We start from the raw sequence: 18225 nt of genomic DNA, 5'->3' as shown, positions 1-18225 counted from the left end.
TGCAACACAGTCCTTAATACTGAGATGTCCAGATGACGTTTAGTGCAGCCCTTGAGCAGATCAAGCGTTTTCTGATGAAACATTTACACATAATCAAAACATAACCCACACCTCGCCAGTCAGTTAACATAAGCAAGTCAGTTACAACTTAATGTACATTTATTAATAAGATTATATTTATATAATGTTTCAAAGATATACTCCACTGTTCAAAAGTGTGTAAAAAGTTTGTAGGTAAGATTATTTTTTATTGTTTTTGAAAGGTCTTGTGCTTATCATTTGCTGTATCAATCATTTGATACAGTAAAATTACAATATTGTGAAATATTATAAAGGTTTCTAATGTAATTTTACTGTCATGTTTTTGATGGAGAGAAAAAAAGTAATTATTTCTTTCTTTAAAAAAAAAAAAATCTTACTGACCCAAAATTTTTGAATGGTATTATATATTTAGAAAAACATTACATTCCTATATTTTAGCTAAATTTAATACTTAGTGAGTCTTTATAAATGAGTGTTACGTTCCACAACCCCACAAAAATCTCCAACAAATTGTTTGTCATAAGAACAGTCTTATTAAAATTAGGCATTTTTTTTTATTTTATTTCAGCATCTTTGGTGAAATAAATATTTGAATGCCTAAAGCATAGTCAAAGTACCAAAAGTTTCCTTTCATTAACATCATCCAAGGCACATCAAACACATAATCATGAGTGACTGTTGTTGATGTTTTTTTAAATATATGAATATAAAAGTAATAGTGTTACAAAGGAGGTCATTTTCATAACTTCACAACATTAAACAACACAGAAAGAAACAGACACAACCAAATACAGGCAAACTCACTTTCAAAGTCACCGAAAATAAAAATACTTTGGTTTATTTAACTACAGTATGTAAAGACTGCTAATAATCCCCCCATCTAATACAATAAGTGCTGTACTAAAACAAAGCAGACCACCACCACCGCAGTTCTCCTGTGTTCATGTTACTGCAGACATCTCGACCTGGGCCAAGTCCCAATAATTACATTATCAAATGTCCCGTGAACCTGCCTGACCTCCTGCTGACCCTTGCGTCCTCTGTGCAGGCCGGGCCTCAGCGTCAGGTTAGTGAGGTCCACTAGTTCTCTCTTGTGAGAAAGCAGTGTCGCCATGTGGTCGAGCTTGGAGCGAATGGAGCTGTAGTGGTGCTGTCGCTCTTTGGTGATCTTGAGGAAGCACTCCTTCAGGTTGACGTCTTTTGGGGCAAGACAGACAGGTGGGTGACTGTCCAACTCTTGTAGGTTGCAAGCGGATGAAGTGTTGGGGTTGATCTGGTTGCTGCTGGACGATGTTTTCGATTTAAGCTTGTCAGCACATGTTTGCACGCTCACGTCTGCTGTTTGGCAGGTGGTTTGTGTTGAGATGTCGCAGGAAGGTATGAGGGGAGAGATTATCACATCAACAGTCTGAGTCTGAGTGGTAACATTCGTTGCCAGTAAACGAGGAGGGTCATCCAAGGTGAGCGCTTCCTCTCTGAGTTCTTGCTCGAGCCAGTCTTCACCCAGAGTGGATGTATTAGAAACTGGGTTACTCTTTCTGTCTCGATCTTCAATGTCTTTATTCATCTGTTGGATCTCCGGGGTATGAAGTCTGGCTGGGGTGCTCGTCAGACATTCTGGTTGAGGCTTTGTTGTTCGTTCCAAGTAGGAGGGAGGCGTTCCAGGTGGTTTGAGGATAAGATGGTCATATAAACTGCTGCTTCTGGCACTAGAGGGAGCTCTTGTATTCGCTGGCAGTGGCAGGGACTGGGCATAGAGGATGCGGAACTCTTCATCGAATTTCTCGGTTATCTGGCCAGATAACTCGATAAGGTTGCTGCTGTTTAGTTTGCCATCTGTCCAGTTAAACCTGTAGATAAAAATGTGCCAAAATAAACAGTGAACATATAAAAGAACTGGAGTCAAACCTGTTATGTACCGACTGTCTGACATTTAAAGTTAAAATCAATTAATTTAATGTAACAAATTACATAATTTCTCTGTAATTACTGTACATTGTCTGAAAGGATATACTACACCCACACAAAACAGAAGACAAAAAAAAAAGAAAAATATTTTGAAAAAATGTTTTTGTACATTAAAAGGAAAGCCAGTGGGGTCAAAACAATACTGGACCCCACTGACTTTCATTGTCTCGACAAAAGACATTTTTCAGAATATCTTCTTTTGTGTGGCACAGAAGAAATTAAGTCAAACCGTTTTGGAACAACAATTTTTATTTTTAGCTAAACTATTCGTTTAAGATCTCGTGGGAAAGGAGTTTTTGTTACCTGTATGAACCTGTGGCCACTCTGTTTCCATCAATCAGCATGAAACGCTCATGAACATTTCCAGTGATCCGAGCACCTGATCTCATGTAGTAGGTAGAACCTGTTATGGTTCGTATTTTCATTTGTTCAAAAATAAATAAAAATAAAACAAATTATGCAAAAAAGCAATTAAAAAATTCTTAATGCATTAAATATAAAACAAAAACAATAATAATAGCATGAAGAGCTCATACCAGCAGCTCATCCAGCTGTACATGAAGGTTTTTACACATCTGTAAGAATGAGGGAAGAGAAGACTGGTCTAAAAGAATATACACAGGAACTCTGCGGCGTGTGCAAGCTTCCTTCAGGTCTTGGAAGATATCCAGGTCTGTCAAGGAGTCAGTCACAATGGCAATCACCTAAGGATAAAAATCACTTCTGATAAATGAGAAATTAACAGCAGTAAACGATTCTTTATGCAACTGAGAATTTATGGCCTCAAGTTCGGATAAACATGGTTTGGAAATGAATTAACAGCTTACAGCTTCAGCATCACTGAACTTCACATTCTAGCTCATTTGAATTATTGTCATGACTGCACAGCCGCTGGCTACACACCTTGATGATTTCTTATTACATTTGGCCTTTAAGTACATGCAAGCTGGAACAGATCCAGGCTGCCTCCAGGTATAACCTAAATACATTCAGCTCAAAAACCCCTTCAGTTCAAGGACTGAAGAGCCTGTTGTGGCACCTCCAGGTTCAGATCCTTAGAGGTAACAGTTCAGTGTGAAAGACGCTTCTGCGCATTCTTACCATTCCACATTTATGATCTAGAGCAACACTTTGCATAAGTCACACACGTACCCTTCAATCATCTAAAAACCCAAAGGCTGATTTTTTTATTTATTAATAAAACTGAAATAAGACATTTTTAAAATCACAATAATCTTGAATTCATTGTTATTCTTTTCATTGCTGTTGCTTGGTTTTTGATATTATTTTAATCCTCTTAAAAGTTTCAACTGGGAAATATGAAAACAAATAAATTTCCCAACTTAATAACAGTAAATTAAAAAAAGGAAGGTGTTATGACATTTAAATATTACATCTAAAGGATTAGTATCTATTGCTACTTAATTATTTTTAATTATTAATTAATTCAACAGATACAGACATCTGTTTCCATTTCATAAGTAGCTATTTATTAGGTACTCTTTTTAGAAGCTACACTACTGTTTAATAAATACCAGTAGTAAATAAAAAAAACTAGTAAAACTGTAATATATATAAATAGTACTACTAGTAAAAATAAGTACCAGCAACAACTGGAATACATACTTGTTGGAAATTAATAGTTGATATGAACCACATCTACCAAATCTACACAGAATTAAATCTGGAAAATTAAAATTACAATAAATTATGTTACAAGTTACAATGGAGTAGTTACTAGCCACTCTTGGGATAATAACAAGTAGTAATGTCACTAAGTGAAGTGATAATCTCTTTTGGAATAAGTACTACTATCTATTTGTATAGTAAAATTCATAAATATAGTAGTCACGATTGGATTACACACTAGTAATTTAAGAATGAATACCAGTAACAGAAAAATATACTTCATAAATGTGTTCATAGTAATGATTAAATGTTAAAGCTGGTCATAGATGTATTCAGTATCAGTGTTAAATATTGCCTTGACATTGCACTATTCTTGTAAAGTTGCTTTAGAACAGTATGCATTAAGTTTCAGCACAGGGAAAAGCAGATGAATTGGCTATTTAATACATAATAGCATAATTATAATTAATACTAATAATTATTACATAATAACAATAATAATAATACATAATTAAAAATAAAGTATTATGTCCACTTGTCCATATATATATATATATATATATATATATATATATATATATATATATATATATATATATATATATATATATAGGAAACAGCATGGCCTGAGAAATACCTCTTTTGCATTTTTTATCATCCTCCTGGCTGCCTCTTTGCAACTATAAATGCACTCTCCATAACTCGGCTGGAAGTAGGCGACGGCACGTGTTACTCCACGGAAAGACCCTGCAGTAAACGCTGGCCAGCCCATCTCTAAAACTGGAGGCTCAATATCAGAGACTTCTGGGAAATAAGTGACAGATGAGCAGTCCAGTGTGCCAGACTGGTCCAAATGAGAATCGTCTCCAGTCAGAGAGAGTGATTTAGGCACTACAGCAGCGCGGGAGATGCGCCTGATCTCGTCGTCGGAGAGAAAGTTCGGGATTCTCTCTTTCTGCAGGAATCCCATGAAGGACTGGACTCCGCCAGCGACCAGCTCCTCCAGAGCGAGTCTGTGCCTCTCATTGTAAAGCTCTTTAAGGTTTAGCTCCTGGCCTGTCCTCGGTGTCCGCCAGCCCGGCGAATCCTCAACACACTGGGAAAGAGCCATAACTGAGAGCTTATTAATCACACTAACGTTTCCTAAGATGATTATTACACTCTGACAGCTGTATCCTGAACTTGCAGAGATCTCATCCCTTTGATCTCGTTCCACCGCCAGGCGGCCATTGGTCGATACAATGTTGCCAATCTGGTTGTTGCGTCACGTGCCCGCCAAATAAGAACGCCATTGGACAATGTGCCCTGCGCCTATTGGCCAAGAGTTTGAATTTGGAGGCAAACAAAGGCGGCGTGTGTGATTCTCCTCTACTCTGCGCTGTTGAATGTGAAATATTCACGGTGGTGTTCTGAAACTAAAAATGGCCTCATGAAATACAGGAAATAATAAACCATATAAACAATAATATAAAATCAGTTGAGATTATGACAGCATGTCTAAGCAGCACTCCTCCAAAACTACCATTCTTACTGAATTAACTGAGATATTCCGCAGTGTCATTGCTGCATATATATTTGTAACAATAGTAATGCTATTAAAACAAATGTACTACTCTTAAAGGATAATTTGTAATAGTATAAAGCTACAATGTAAAAACACTAGCTCTATTCTTCTCTGTTGTAATCCATCATATAGTGTAGGCTATATGTATCTTTATGTACAGACAAATACTTTTACCATCACCATTAACATTTCTACTATTATTGCGTGAAAAAAATAAAAATAAAAAAACAGTTTGTTGAACACACTAGGGTCATGTTGTCACACTATTTCGGGTAAGCTGTCAGCCAGCTAAATTTAAACAGCAAAACAATTCTGAAACAAAATAATTCATATAAAAGCAATAATGTAAAAGTTAACAAAAACATAAAAACATTAGCAAATAGGTTATATAGTAGCGTGATTATTCAGTCGATACAGCAAAAAAATATGATAATGGCATTATAGTGGACAAAATTCATAAAAAAATATTCTACTTGAAGACAGTTTTGATCTTGGAGTTTCAAAACAACAAATAAAATCACTGCAAGAGAAAACACACATATACACTTTTGACTCAAAACCTTACCACTGAAATATAAACACTGTGACAACTAACCTCACTTTCCTCTATATAATATTAATAAAGCTAAGCTATATTCATCATGCATTTACACCATTTTTTTTTTTTCTTTAAATATTCGTGCAAAGGCCTTAATGAAGGAAAAGCCCAAACCGCATGGCAACCGTCTCGTAATGGACAGTAGGTGTTTTCGGGTTTTATCCAATCAGATTCATCTGTGCCTGTACTGTCAAAAAAAGCTGCACATCTGAAGGTGTAATTGCCACTGTGGCGTGAGGGGGAGCCCCTGGATAGCAGGTCTTCCACCACGTCGAAAAGAAAAGTAAAGACTTTGAAACATTATACATATTTTATGTGTGTGCACATTCAAGGGCTGAGTGTCACACAACCTGTTGATAATAGACCGGTGTTTGTTGCACTCTGGTTGACTGGTTGTTATCAGTTCAGAGAGCACAACAGTAGGCTGTGGGAACTCTCAGACTTACTTTCACCCTATATAACCCTCTCAAAAAGAAGTAGTAATCACTGTTTCTGAAACTGTTAATATTTAAAATGCAGAACCATTTGCACACAGCTGTGCATATTAAGCATCATTAGTAATAAACTGTATAAATATTTCTGGTGATTATTCCCCAAAGATAACAACAGCAATAATAACTGGTAATTGTGGTAAAATAGTCTCTCTACCCTATTCTCTAATAATAATAATTATAATAATAATAATAGGTTAACATTGATAAAATATCTGTTTAATTGTATGTTGCACAACATCACCATCATCCATTCAGTTCTATTCCACTGATAATTCCAATAATAATTGCATTCTGTTGCATGTTGCATATCAATTTCCCCCTGGCCATGGTTGTGTAGCAATGGAGATCATATTCTGTTTTATTATTCCAGCATTAATATGTACAGCATGCTGCACAACAATTTTCAATTTGCCATAGAGATGGTATTCTGTTCTATTCTAATAATGTTTATTCTGTTGCATGTTGCACATTAATTTTCCCCACACAAGCCTGTGTAGCAATGGAGGTGCTATTCTGTTTTCTTTTCTATTCTAATAATAATGTGAATTGCATGTTGCGCAACCATTTCCAGTTTGGTCGTGTGGCTATAGTGATTCTGTTTTATTTTATTATATTTTATTTTATTTTATTTTATTAGATTGTAATATTGCGCGAAGTATTTCATACTCCCATTCGTGCGGATGTTCCAAACGTGTTTGTAGTATATGTAGTAGGCACATGCTCAAGATCGGTATAGTAGCGTGTTTTCCCCCCTCGTCCTTATACGACCTACTGACCGAAAGCGCTGCTCCATATTTCTGGCTATATTAGACATTTGCGCATGAGTCACTCCCTTCAGTGTGTCTGCTCAACCCGTCCTAGAACAGAGAGGGGTAGGATCAGGATTTTGGGTTTGGGTGACGCGTTTTAATCACGTGCCCTTATTTGAGAGCGCCTGGCGTACATTTCTTTCCCTTCTCGCCACTCCAGCAGCGCCCGTGTCAGCCGGGCACATAACCAGTGTGCCATAAAGCAGTAGATGATCCTTATCGCGGTGACCCGACGGGTTCACGTTAGTTCACAGGGTTCATCTGAGGAGAGGTCTCGGCCCCTCCTGTTCCCCAGAGACCCGGAGCGGAGCGAAACCTAAATGTTATTCATTTCTGTATTAATAACGGATTTCCTTTCGCAGTCACCAGAGCCGACGAAAAGGTAGGGAACTTTGACTTTTCAAAGAAGCGAAAGCGATTTATTTAGTTGACGCGAACAGTCTTCAAAAGTAGTTCTAGTAGAGAGAAGCGTGCCTTGTTATTCCACTCATATGCGGCGCGTGAAGTCGCCTCTATGTATAAAATGGCGACAGTAGATGGGAGTGCTTAGTTAAAAATTTTGGTAATAGCCAAAATATTGCGCCGCGCTACACACTCAAACTCCCGAGAAACGTCTTGCCGGATTGAGGTTACTAGTGCCTCGATACGAAGCGAAAGGGTTAACTTGCCAGTTTGTTACAGTTTGTTACTCAATGTTCTCGTCTGCTTCCAATTTGATTATTCGCACGCTACAGCGTGCCTATGTGATGTTACTATAGTCTGTCCATTTCGGAGCGTCACGCGTCAGATTTCTACTTCAAACGAGGGTCAAAATGGGACCCGTGTCTCGGATTGATCGCCGGCGAGGAGCACGGAAATACTGGCGCATAATAGATTTCCAAAAGTGATCTTTACGATGACGAACCTTTCGGGGGTGCCTGTAGTTTAAAGCTGGTGCAGATCTAGACAAGCACGCGCTATCAAATGTTAATGGGTACAGAATGTACTCCAACTCGAATTTAAATCCAGATCATAACCTTGGCTCTGATACCACACATTATAAATCATTATTTAGAATCGTGGGCTCTCGGGGGATTTCATCTCAACTCTCTGCCTCAAGCCTCTCTACAATAAACATCACTTTCTGCTAAAGAACGCTACTTTTTGAAAGTTAGCAGGCAGAATAGCATTGTAAAATGCATTAGAAGTATATAATGTATGCTTTCTGTAGGTTCTTCAGCATGCAATGTGTTTTGAGTGAGCGTCTGTTCTCCAGAGGGAATAGTGTTCTGGTCTGCAGTGTTGTAATAAGGCAAGGCAATATTGCCTTTCATCCTGAATTTGAGCAATTAGAACAGTAAAGCATTTAGAATGTGACCTTCCCAAAGTATTTGTGCCTACAGACTAAAGAAAATGCAATTTGTACATACATGCACAGTTTGCCCTTTATTGTTGTGTCAAAATAGAACAGCGTGACGGCGCAAAATGAAGGACTAAATGCACTTTATTGTATGTTGATTTCCAGTAAAAGTTGCCGGTTTATGTAATATTCCTTGAATTAAGAGAAGAGAATTGTCTGCCTAATGCCAACTGGATTTCCAAGCAGAATTATAATTATGGAGGCTCTGTGTCCTCTATCCGTGCTATAAAGCAGTCAAAATGATTAAATTATTAAAAATGAAAAGCTCACTGTGCATGTAATAACAAAAATGCTCTTATGTGATATCTCGCATTACCTTATTAAATTTGTAAATCTAAAGATTGGATGAATGTCATGAAGTAACAGACAGAAATGAGCTCCATAATAGGAGTATATCCCCACAACTTCCCTGAAAAGCCCGTATTAACCTCAGTAGTTTTTGATGCAAACTTTTGGCTTAACGGCGGAGTGTCGGCCATACAAGTGTTTCAGCTGTTCCAGCGTGGTTTTTTATGAAGGAGCCTGGTTTTCGCCGAGACCTGGCACTTGAGTCAGTACAATTCATGGTGCTCCGCCATCTTTCTTTTTTTGTAACTAATGAGTGTGTCGCACCGGTGATCAAACTCAGCACATCGCATAAATGATTATTTCTCTCTTATTTGCAGGCTTACAAAATACTTTCTTTCATGTGCGAATTTCTAAATCTTTTCCATGCTTTTGATGGGAGATTTTTTTGTCACAAGACTGGCGAAGTAATTCTGAAAATGCAAAAAGCGCCTTTTGTAAAATTCTGGGGTGCTCTGTTCATGAAGAAAAAAAAAGAAAAAGAAAAAAATTCTGCCATGATTACAGAGCGGAAAAGGGGACAGATCCTCATTTGTTTCCAATTTGTATTTTGGCATAAACAAATAGCACAGTCAAATAAAATATTTGGAGTTTTGTCTCTCTTGGGTTGGAGGGCTACAAAAATGTCCCCAAAGTGTGTGTGTGTGTGTGTGTGTGTTTTTTTTTTTTTTGGTGAAGAATAGAGGATTTAGTCCCCTCTGTGTGTTGTGGGCAAGGAAAGGGAAAAGAGAGGGGTTGCTATGGCAATGTTAACACATGAGTGGCAGCGCAGACTGGCCTCCCAAGAGTCTGTGCAGCAGTCATTGAGGTAAGGGGGGCAAAGCGGGCACTTCTGATGGCACCCAGCTTTCTGTAGTACTCACATAAGGTTCATTGACTGGGTTTAAACATCAACACAGGCAGCCCAGAAATAGCTGATGGTACAAACGCCTGTGCTGGTGGCATTTTGTTAATGAGTCACATCCTATAATGAAGGTGAACTGTAGGATGCCTCAGTGGCGCTTCGGTCTCTACATAATTAATGTGGACGTGTTTGACGCTGTCACTGATATAGCTCGCAAACAGCATCGTACAATGATGGCATGTAGTCACATGCCCATCTTGCATACTGGCACACACATTCAGGAAATATTTCAATGGCATACAAGCATTGAGGGCATTGCATATGGCTTCCGGCTTAGTGTCATATTTCCACTGTGTAAAATGAAGAAAAATGGTCACGACAACTTCTTATGCTGACCTCCTTTTTTCTTGTACTTCTAGAAATATAATTATTACATCATGTGTGCGCTGACCTTTGTTATGGATTTGCGTTAAACAAAAGTCTCATTCACGCAGCACTTACGAAAGATGGTCATGTTAAAATCGACCGATATCCTTACAGGCTTATTCAGCTCAGCCTCATGTAATAAAGCAGATCCAGTCTGAGAAATAACAGAGAACGTCATGATCGTGTCTGGGAGCTCTGTGTATTTTAAGTCATCATTTCAGTTTTTTTTTTTTTTTTCCTGAATGGTTTCCTCCTTTATTTAAAAGACAGCTGGAACCAGTGGAAAAAATATATATACACATGGACACCACATTGTTTTTATCCAAAATGTATTTATAGTCTAATGAAAGGGAAGCTCACAAAAATTAAGAGAAGTCTTGAGAGATTTAATCAGTACACGTTACCTGCTCAAATCTTTATTTGTTCCAATTTTTTCATTGACTTTGAAGAGGGATGTAAGGATATATACACAGCAAGGACTTGACTACATATGCTTGACACTCAGATTTTACAGTCAATACAAGATATTTAAATAATTGTTAAAGCGGAACAGGAGAAAAAATGTGAACCGCAGATGAACTTTATCCTAAAATGCTCCCGCACTGCCTGAAGTGTAGCGTGTGGAGGAGTGCACCAAAAAAGAAGAGGATTTAGGGGGGTGTGGGAGTGTGTGTGTATGTGTGAGCAATATGATCAAATAAAAGAGAAGTGGGTGCAATATGGCATGTAGGACTACAAACATACTCGCAGCTTCAAAAATGTGACTGTTTATAACATTCTGTTTATTTTAGACCCCTTATCATGAATTGTTTTTCCTGAGCGCATTTTGTTGCTGAGATTTTATTTCAGTGGCCTTATGAAAGATTCTCATGCTGAGAATCTATTGATATCTTTGCAGGCTTATTCAGTGTGGTCCCATGTAATAAAGGACGTCCAGTCTGGGATACTTCGGCCTTTAATCAATAATGAGAGAGGTTCTTTTTATTATGTAAGGACCGTATTGCCAGCCCTTTGGCCTCTCACTGCATTTAAAACTGTGCATCACTGTCTGAAATGTTCAAGTAGAGACAACCATATTAAATGTGTAACACGTAACATGATGTAATATTTTAGTTTCGAACTGCTCAAATGTAGGTCAGTGTTGTTGTGCTAATTTTCAACCAAATCTACCGCATGCCTTGACTCCACAGGTTGCTGGGATAAAAAGGCCTCCGGTTTCTCCACTAAAGCTACAAAAGTACTGAGATGCACAGTAGCAGGATAGACTGTTTTGTGTGAGACTGGTTCACCCCAGTGCTGAAACACGAGGCCTCTCTTCTAAGTTCCCTTTTCAATAGCTCACTGTCTGGAAACCTCTTGTCCTGTGTCTAATCACACATCTCGGTTGCCAGATAAAGCATCCCATTCTTTGACGACAAGTGACCTGTTTTTTTTATATAACATTTTTGAACCATCTCCTGCTTGTCCGGTGCTAATCAAGTGGTTCAAAGCTTGGATGGTGGAGTCATCTAGATATTAGTGTGTCTGTTGTGAAGGTTAACAAACATTTTATGGTTTATATTAGAAGAATCTGGGAAGCAGATTTTTGTTACCATCTGAGACAATGGTAGGTGCCCTCATTCGTTCAGACGGACTCTACAAGATTTTAACTCCACTCAAACTCTATATCTATAACAAAAATAAAACTCATGTATGTAAAAGATATGCTGCACACATTTTAATAACAAAGATAACTTTTTTCTATTCTGGCCAAAGTTTTTATACACATGTTTATGAGCAATGGTAATATTATTAAGCAACTTTTTGTAAAGTTTCTCTTCAGAGACATCTGGTGCATTTTCAGTAATCCTGATTCATGTCAGGGGTTAACATCCATTGATGAAATCTGAGTATCATGGACTCATAAGCAGGCTGAACATACAGTAAATGCCCACGTCTGGATGCAGGGAACCAGGATTAGAGCATAAGATGCTGGTGACCTAGTTTTATTTTTATTTATTTATTTTTCTGGCAGGAAGGCAGCCGTCATGAGAAATAAAAGAGTCAGTTGCAAAAGAGTACGTCATGGCCATGTCTGAGAGCACTGTGTATTTTAGGCAGTGTTTTTACTTTAGAATGGTTTTATCCCTTTTTTTTCTTTTTTTTTTTAAGACAGCTGGCAATATTGAAAAAAAAAAATATATATACACATGGACACCACTTTTTTTTTTTTTAATCCAAAATGTATTTGTAGTCTGATGAAAGAGAAGGTCAAGGAAATTCAGATCTTAACACCAAACAGAAGTCTTGGGTGGTTTAATTAAAATCTTTTGCAGATGCATAATGCATGGAAAGAAAAAAGTATTATATCACTAGATTTATTCACCAGCTAGTATTTAGCTTAAGTATTGAAACTGCTCAGACAAGATGAACTAATTTCTGTGCTATGCTGTCAGCTTTTAAGAAGGAGACAACACATTCTTTTACAAATCTTTTGCTAGCGCCATTATTTTTGTATAGGTTTACGTGCATTAATTAGTCTATTCGTATATGTTTCAGATGTATAAAGTAACACATCTACATATGGTAGATGTAAAAATCATAAAAAAGGTATTTACATATCTTTACAAACAGAACAGGCGGGAAAAAATGTGAACCACTTATGAAGTTTATCTTGAAATCCTCCCTTACTGCCTGAAGTGTAGCATGTGGAGAAGTACAAATAAAAAAATATATTTTGAAGGTGTGTGTGTGTGTGTGTGTGTGTGTGTGAGAGAGAGAGAGAGAGAGAGAGAGAGAGAGAGAGAGAGAGAGAGAGAGAGAGAGAGAGAGAGAGAACATATGTAGAAATCACAGAGAACTGGGTTTGATGTGCTATGTAGGAATACAAACAATCACATTTTTGGAAACAAACATTTTTGGAGTATATTTATAACAAGAAACAGAAAGCATCTTGCTATCTGTTTATTTTAGGTCCCTTATAATGAAAACATCTTACAAGCACATTTTGTTCGTTTTAGCTGCTCATAAAAAATAGAGATTTTATTTCAGTGTATCAGTACAACCAATGTTTCTGCTCATAATAGTGAACTGTATTTAGCTCTACTAGGAAAAGGTAAATAGAGTTTTAACTTCATATTAGTTATTTGAATATAATAAACATTTAACAGTGGTTGGTCAGAGCTTTTCAATAAGCTGTCTCTCTTTCAGGACATTTTTATGCATATCCCATGCTGACATTAATTTCTATTTTGTATCAGTGTTTTATATCAAAATGTCATGTTCTCTCTCCTTAGGTTCACAGGGAGTCGTTATTTCACTCCCTTTTACAATGGGAAGTCCTGATAGCTGAAAATTTCACCAATTTCTGGTTCATCACGGCTGTCTGATGACACCTCAACTCCATACAATTCCAGTATTCGTTTCTAACTCTACATTCATCTCTACAATCCTACACTATGGCCAGCAAGAGGAAATCCACCGTTCCTTGTATGATTCCATCAAAAAGCAAGCACATGCGGGAGGACATCATACTAGGATGCTTACCTGAGCTCCTGCCCACAATACCCGAAGACAGCATCCTCAGTATCTCTTCAAAAGATGAGGAAACAAAACGATTCCATGATTTTTCGAAAGCCGAACCGAAGACTTCATGCTGGGAAAGGGGAACATACAGCTGCCCTCTGTGCTGCTTTGAGTCCAGAGACTTGAACCTGTTTCTTCACCATATGGACAACTGTCACATGGACTTTCATGCTCAACCAAAATTCTACTGCCTGTCTTGCAAGGTCTCAGCTGTGAAGTTTGAAGGTCTCGCTTTACATAACGCAAAATCACATCCTGAACTCCATTCAGGGCACAAGAGAGTATGCTTGCAAGTTACCAAACAAGATGGGGCTATCATAGTGGAGCAAACCCTGTTTACAGAAGAGGATTTAAGTGAATCCGGAATATCCATTACCAAGACACCCATAATGAAAATGACCAAAGGGGGGCACAAAAAAATTGTTGTCTCCCATACTGTTGAGGTACAACGGGCTGAGCCTAGCAGCGACAAGCCTGCAACTGTAACCAATGGCACTTCAGTAAGGACCTTACCCCTAACAACATCATCACATATCATTGGTGGCATAAGTACCGCTCCGGTCCATAAAATCCCCAACGCACTTGGTATACCAGGGATGCATAACCGTGGTCCTCTGTGGAACTCTAATCTGTCATCGGCTGATTCAAATTCTGATCTCCCAAAGGTCATGATCCCTCTAAGTAGCATCCCCACCTATGATCCAGCCATGGATTTAAGCAGTTTTCTTAAGACATCTTTTGGTAAGTTCCCTTACCCTACCAAAGCAGAGCTCTGTTACTTGACGGTGGTCTCTGGCTTCCCAGAGGAGCAGATCAAGCTCTGGTTCACGGCCCAAAGGCTGAAGCAAGGGATCAGCTGGTCTCCTGAGGAGATTGAGGACACACGTAGAAAGATGTTCAACACTGTATTCCAAGCCACACCAAAAACATCACGGAATCAGTCGCATCACCCCATTTCCCAACACTGTGTTTCTGTCCAGTCCGCCTCTTTGATTTCTAATTCTACACAACAGATACCAAAGGGAAGTGTAATGGGTTGGAAAGGAGGGGTCATAGTAAGCCAGCCTAGTGTGACCCAGGCCACATCCCTTAAGCAGCAGCAGCAGGCAGTGGTCCAGATGCCACAGGTAAATATCCATCATGCTGTCCTCACTAAGGAAACTGGAAAAGAATTATCTTGTCAGACAACTGAGAACTGCAACATTGCAGCCAGAGGAGGTAGCGTAAGCAATCATGGCCACACTGGAAAAGGCTGCAGCTCGTCCATCAAGACTAGCGTCAGCTGCTTGCCTGGTGTTCCCAAGAGTCAAAACAGCAGTTACATTGAGGGCAGCATTATGACTCTGACGAACATAGTCAGGAAAATTGACTGTCATGTCAATGACAGGAACGCAAATTGCACCAGCAAATCTTACATCAGTCCAACTTCCATTTATGGGCAACAGAAAGCATCCAGTAATGCAAAAGAAAACAACAACAGCAGCTTTGCCACCACCAGCAAGTATAACAACGGAAGCACTTATAAAATCACCAGCCACAGTACTATTTGCACTAAACAGGAGGGAAACATCTTAGACCACACCAGCAAAAGCAACACTGACACTAGTGTCATTTGTAGCAGCAGCAACATACAAACTGAAGAGTTTATACCACCCCTTACCCATAGCCTGGTCCCACAGCCTGGAAGTCTCATGGATCCATCCCTTGGAAAGGGCAAGGTATTACCTGAGCAACCAGTGACTTTGAAGCAAAGCTTTATCCGTAACTCATTCCCAGAACAAAAGCCGTTTCTTGCACCCCAAGGTCAATCATACCACATACGTACTTTGATAGACTCCCAGTCTGCTGTGGGGGCATCGTTTAGTAACTTGCCCCAGAGCTCCCTTCAATCTAACCCTGCAGCAATTTCATGTCTTCAGGAGGAAACGAGTCAACACTCCTCTTCATCCCTTTCTGCTTCTCAAGAGCAAAATTCTCCAAAAATCCTGCTGGGAGCACCTCAGGTCCAGTCCCTAGACTCTACTGCCGTCCACTACAAGGAACATGACCCCAAGCACTTACTTGCCTTAGACAAAGACTCTAAGCAATCAAATTTTGATAAAGAAAGGTTGCACAGAAACATAATGCAAAAAGAAAACAAAGGAAGCATTTCTGAACACAACAGCGGAATTACAAATACATTTTACAAGGCTGACAGGAACGAGCATAGCAACCTAATTAACACACTAGATACTTTCACAAACAATAACACTAACAAGGCTAAACAAGGCATGCAACTTTTACAACAATATATACAGAAAGTGGACCAATGGGAAAGCAACAGTGACTATCATGAAGAGTCGAACGTGAGCCCTATGAAAATAAACGTAATAGCATTGCACAAAGAAGAGAGTTTGTCCAAGACCAACAGCAAGCAGCAAATCAGCAAGTCATTGGAGAACTTGATCAATGATGGTGGTCCTAGCCATAAAAACGAATCTTCAGAATGGCACGAAAGCTACCGAAATGAACCGGTGGAGGCTGAGGAGCGTATATCTGATATAGGTAACACTGAATCACATCAACCAGATATCCTTGTGGGGCTTGAAAGAGAAGAAATAAAACGTGACCTACACCCGGAGCGGAAAAGTGTTTTTCAGAGTCTAGACTCTGAAACTCCTATGCTGCCGATAAAGAAAAAATCAAAAGAGGCTACCATGGATTTAGACAAATCAACTACAGGAGAACAAGACTACTGGGAGATAAAAGATGAGGAGCATCAGCAACCAATGGGCAACCAGAGTTTGAGGGGGCATCAAGCGCAAGACAGTCAATCAAGGTAATGGCTGCAGACCATTGATGGGCCATTGATCAGTTAATTTGAGAAAAATAAAAAAGCTAATTTTGAGTGTCTTCCCAAGAGACACATTGTAGTTTTTCTAGCAACTGACTTGTTGAGACTGACTGAGTCTTCAACTGCTGTCTACTACTCTTGGACTGTCACATCACATAACAGTGTTTAAGGTAATCAAAGTAGTGCAAATTTTAAAATTAGTTTAATTGGGAAACGTAAATTTAATTATGTGCATATTAACAACATTTGGCTTTTGATCAACTTATTTTTAATACAGTATTTTGAATTAGTCACTGGCACACGCACATGATTATGTGCTTTATTTAAAAGGCTATTTTTGGAATAAGTGAAGGCAGAGCTAATGAATTATAGATTTACTCAAAGTGTGTCTTAACGTGAATAAATGATGAAAATTGTGTGTAGCAAAGTGCTAGACTCTCGGATCTCTTGTGGAGTTCATGGTGTGATGCTGTTCGTTGTGTTTGGTCTGGTCTAACATCTTTTTCTACACTACAGGGACTGTCTGAGAGGAGAGCTTCTGAAAGTTTAAGGACTTCACTCTGCAAGACGAAGAGGCAGAAGATCCAATATTCATTCTGAACATTACATTTCTTGTTTTCTTTAAATATGACAGCTGATGAGATTGTAACATTTGTGATGGTCAGTGGACTTGAGTTTTCAGAAAACGGCCCAATCCAGAGAGTAGCCGCTACAAATGTAGGTCTGATTTGATTTAGGTAAATTCTGTGTAGGAAACTATGATGTATATGCTTGAAACTGCACTATCGAGGGTGTACTGGACATTAGGAATGTCAGTTAGATATTGTGATACTTTGTAATATGTCAGATAATCAGCACTTCTGCAATGCCTTGGGTTTTACATTATTTGTTGGGATATTCCAACCGGTTTTCCTTTCTTCATGTCCAGATCAAATAAGTTCTCCATGGCTTATTTTTTCACACATCATTGAGCAGTTAGCGACAAATCATGCACTATAACTCGCTTTAGTGGTGTCTGTCTGCACACACAACAAATTGGCCAGACATTGCCTTAAACATCACCTTTCTATTTCTATGACTGGCTGCACAAACAAGCAACTGTGTTGATGTGTGTATAAATTGGGGATTTGAAATCCCAACAGAACTGCTGCTATATCTTCGGAGGTGTTTTTTTATAAGCATTAACAAGACTATTATATGTGAAAAGCTAAAAAAAAAAACTTAATTTATGGTGGAGAAAGTTTAAAACGGTGTGTTTGCAGTCTGAGGGGAATTAAAGTTCTCACAGACAGTCAGATCAAGTGCTCTGCTAACTGGATATTCCCTGTGTTTGACGATATACGATATATAAATATATAGTATATACTATATATACATACACACACACACACACACATTATGCATCGTTTATATGCTGCTAAGTTCAGACCATCCAAAGTGAAAACAGGTGCTTTTCATCCCTTATTATTTGCATTTGTATCCAATGTGGTTTCTCTTTTAAAAGTTAACACGTAAAGATACCATCTGGACTTACAGTATTACCTTCCCATCAGTTCCCATTGTGCAGGTCTGTCTAAAAGAACACAGTGCACTGGAGTGTTATCCTTTCTACACATTACGAATCTTTTGGTAATAAATGGAGAATGTCAAATTTAAATACTAGCGTCTTGAATGCATTTCATGCCGTTGAAAGATATTCACAATGACTTG

At 38.5% G+C, this 18225-nt stretch overlaps 2 protein-coding genes across 4 annotated transcripts; one reads left to right on the top strand and one right to left on the bottom strand.

Annotated features, from left to right (window-relative positions):
- Positions 1 to 550: 550 nt before the first annotated feature.
- On the bottom strand, positions 551 to 4904 carry LOC109098533 (protein FAM83D-like). Its single transcript, XM_019112123.2, has 4 exons — positions 4277 to 4904; positions 2547 to 2714; positions 2314 to 2438; positions 551 to 1892 (listed from the first exon to the last, which is right to left on the bottom strand). Exons 1-4 carry the CDS (start codon positions 4748 to 4750, stop codon positions 989 to 991), a joined length of 1671 nt encoding a protein of 556 aa, XP_018967668.1. The 5' UTR covers positions 4751 to 4904; the 3' UTR covers positions 551 to 988.
- Positions 4905 to 7168: 2264 nt separating this feature from the next.
- Positions 7169 to 18172, top strand: LOC109098534 (zinc fingers and homeoboxes protein 1-like). 3 transcript variants are annotated; one of them, XR_002019312.2, is made up of 4 exons: positions 7169 to 7486; positions 13394 to 16500; positions 16583 to 16685; positions 17032 to 18172. XR_002019312.2 is itself a non-coding variant. In XM_019112125.2 (3 exons), the coding sequence occupies exons 2-3, from the start codon at positions 13556 to 13558 to the stop codon at positions 17063 to 17065; spliced, it is 2979 nt and encodes a 992-aa protein (XP_018967670.2). In that variant the 5' UTR covers positions 7169 to 7486; positions 13394 to 13555; the 3' UTR covers positions 17066 to 18172. The 3 variants fall into 3 exon arrangements, 2 of the variants coding, with proteins under 2 accessions (XP_018967670.2, XP_042622336.1); XM_019112125.2 differs by lacking the exon at positions 16583 to 16685; XM_042766402.1 differs by having other exon boundaries at positions 16583 to 18172.
- Positions 18173 to 18225: the final 53 nt, after the last annotated feature.

The sequence above is a fragment of the Cyprinus carpio genome, chromosome A11 (genome assembly GCF_018340385.1).
Source record: "Cyprinus carpio isolate SPL01 chromosome A11, ASM1834038v1, whole genome shotgun sequence".
NCBI classification, from domain to species: domain Eukaryota; kingdom Metazoa; phylum Chordata; class Actinopteri; order Cypriniformes; family Cyprinidae; genus Cyprinus; species Cyprinus carpio.
The sequence above is the reverse complement of the archived record's forward strand: the minus strand, read 5'-3'. Positions and strand labels throughout refer to the sequence as shown.

Bases quoted from the DNA above. Each gene is read 5' to 3' on its own strand.
- LOC109098534 (XM_019112125.2), top strand. From the start codon at position 13,556: ATGGCCAGCAAGAGGAAATCCACCGTTCCTTGTATGATTCCATCAAAA. The intron at 16,501-17,031 runs GTAATGGCTGCA...TCTACACTACAG, and splicing joins GCGCAAGACAGTCAATCAAG to GGACTGTCTGAGAGGAGAGC.
- LOC109098533 (XM_019112123.2), bottom strand. From the start codon at position 4,750: ATGGCTCTTTCCCAGTGTGTTGAGGATTCGCCGGGCTGGCGGACACCG. The intron at 2,715-4,276 runs GTATTTCTCAGG...TTTTATCCTTAG, and splicing joins TGATAAAAAATGCAAAAGAG to GTGATTGCCATTGTGACTGA. The intron at 1,893-2,313 runs GTAACAAAAACT...TTTTATCTACAG, and splicing joins GTGGCCACAGGTTCATACAG to GTTTAACTGGACAGATGGCA.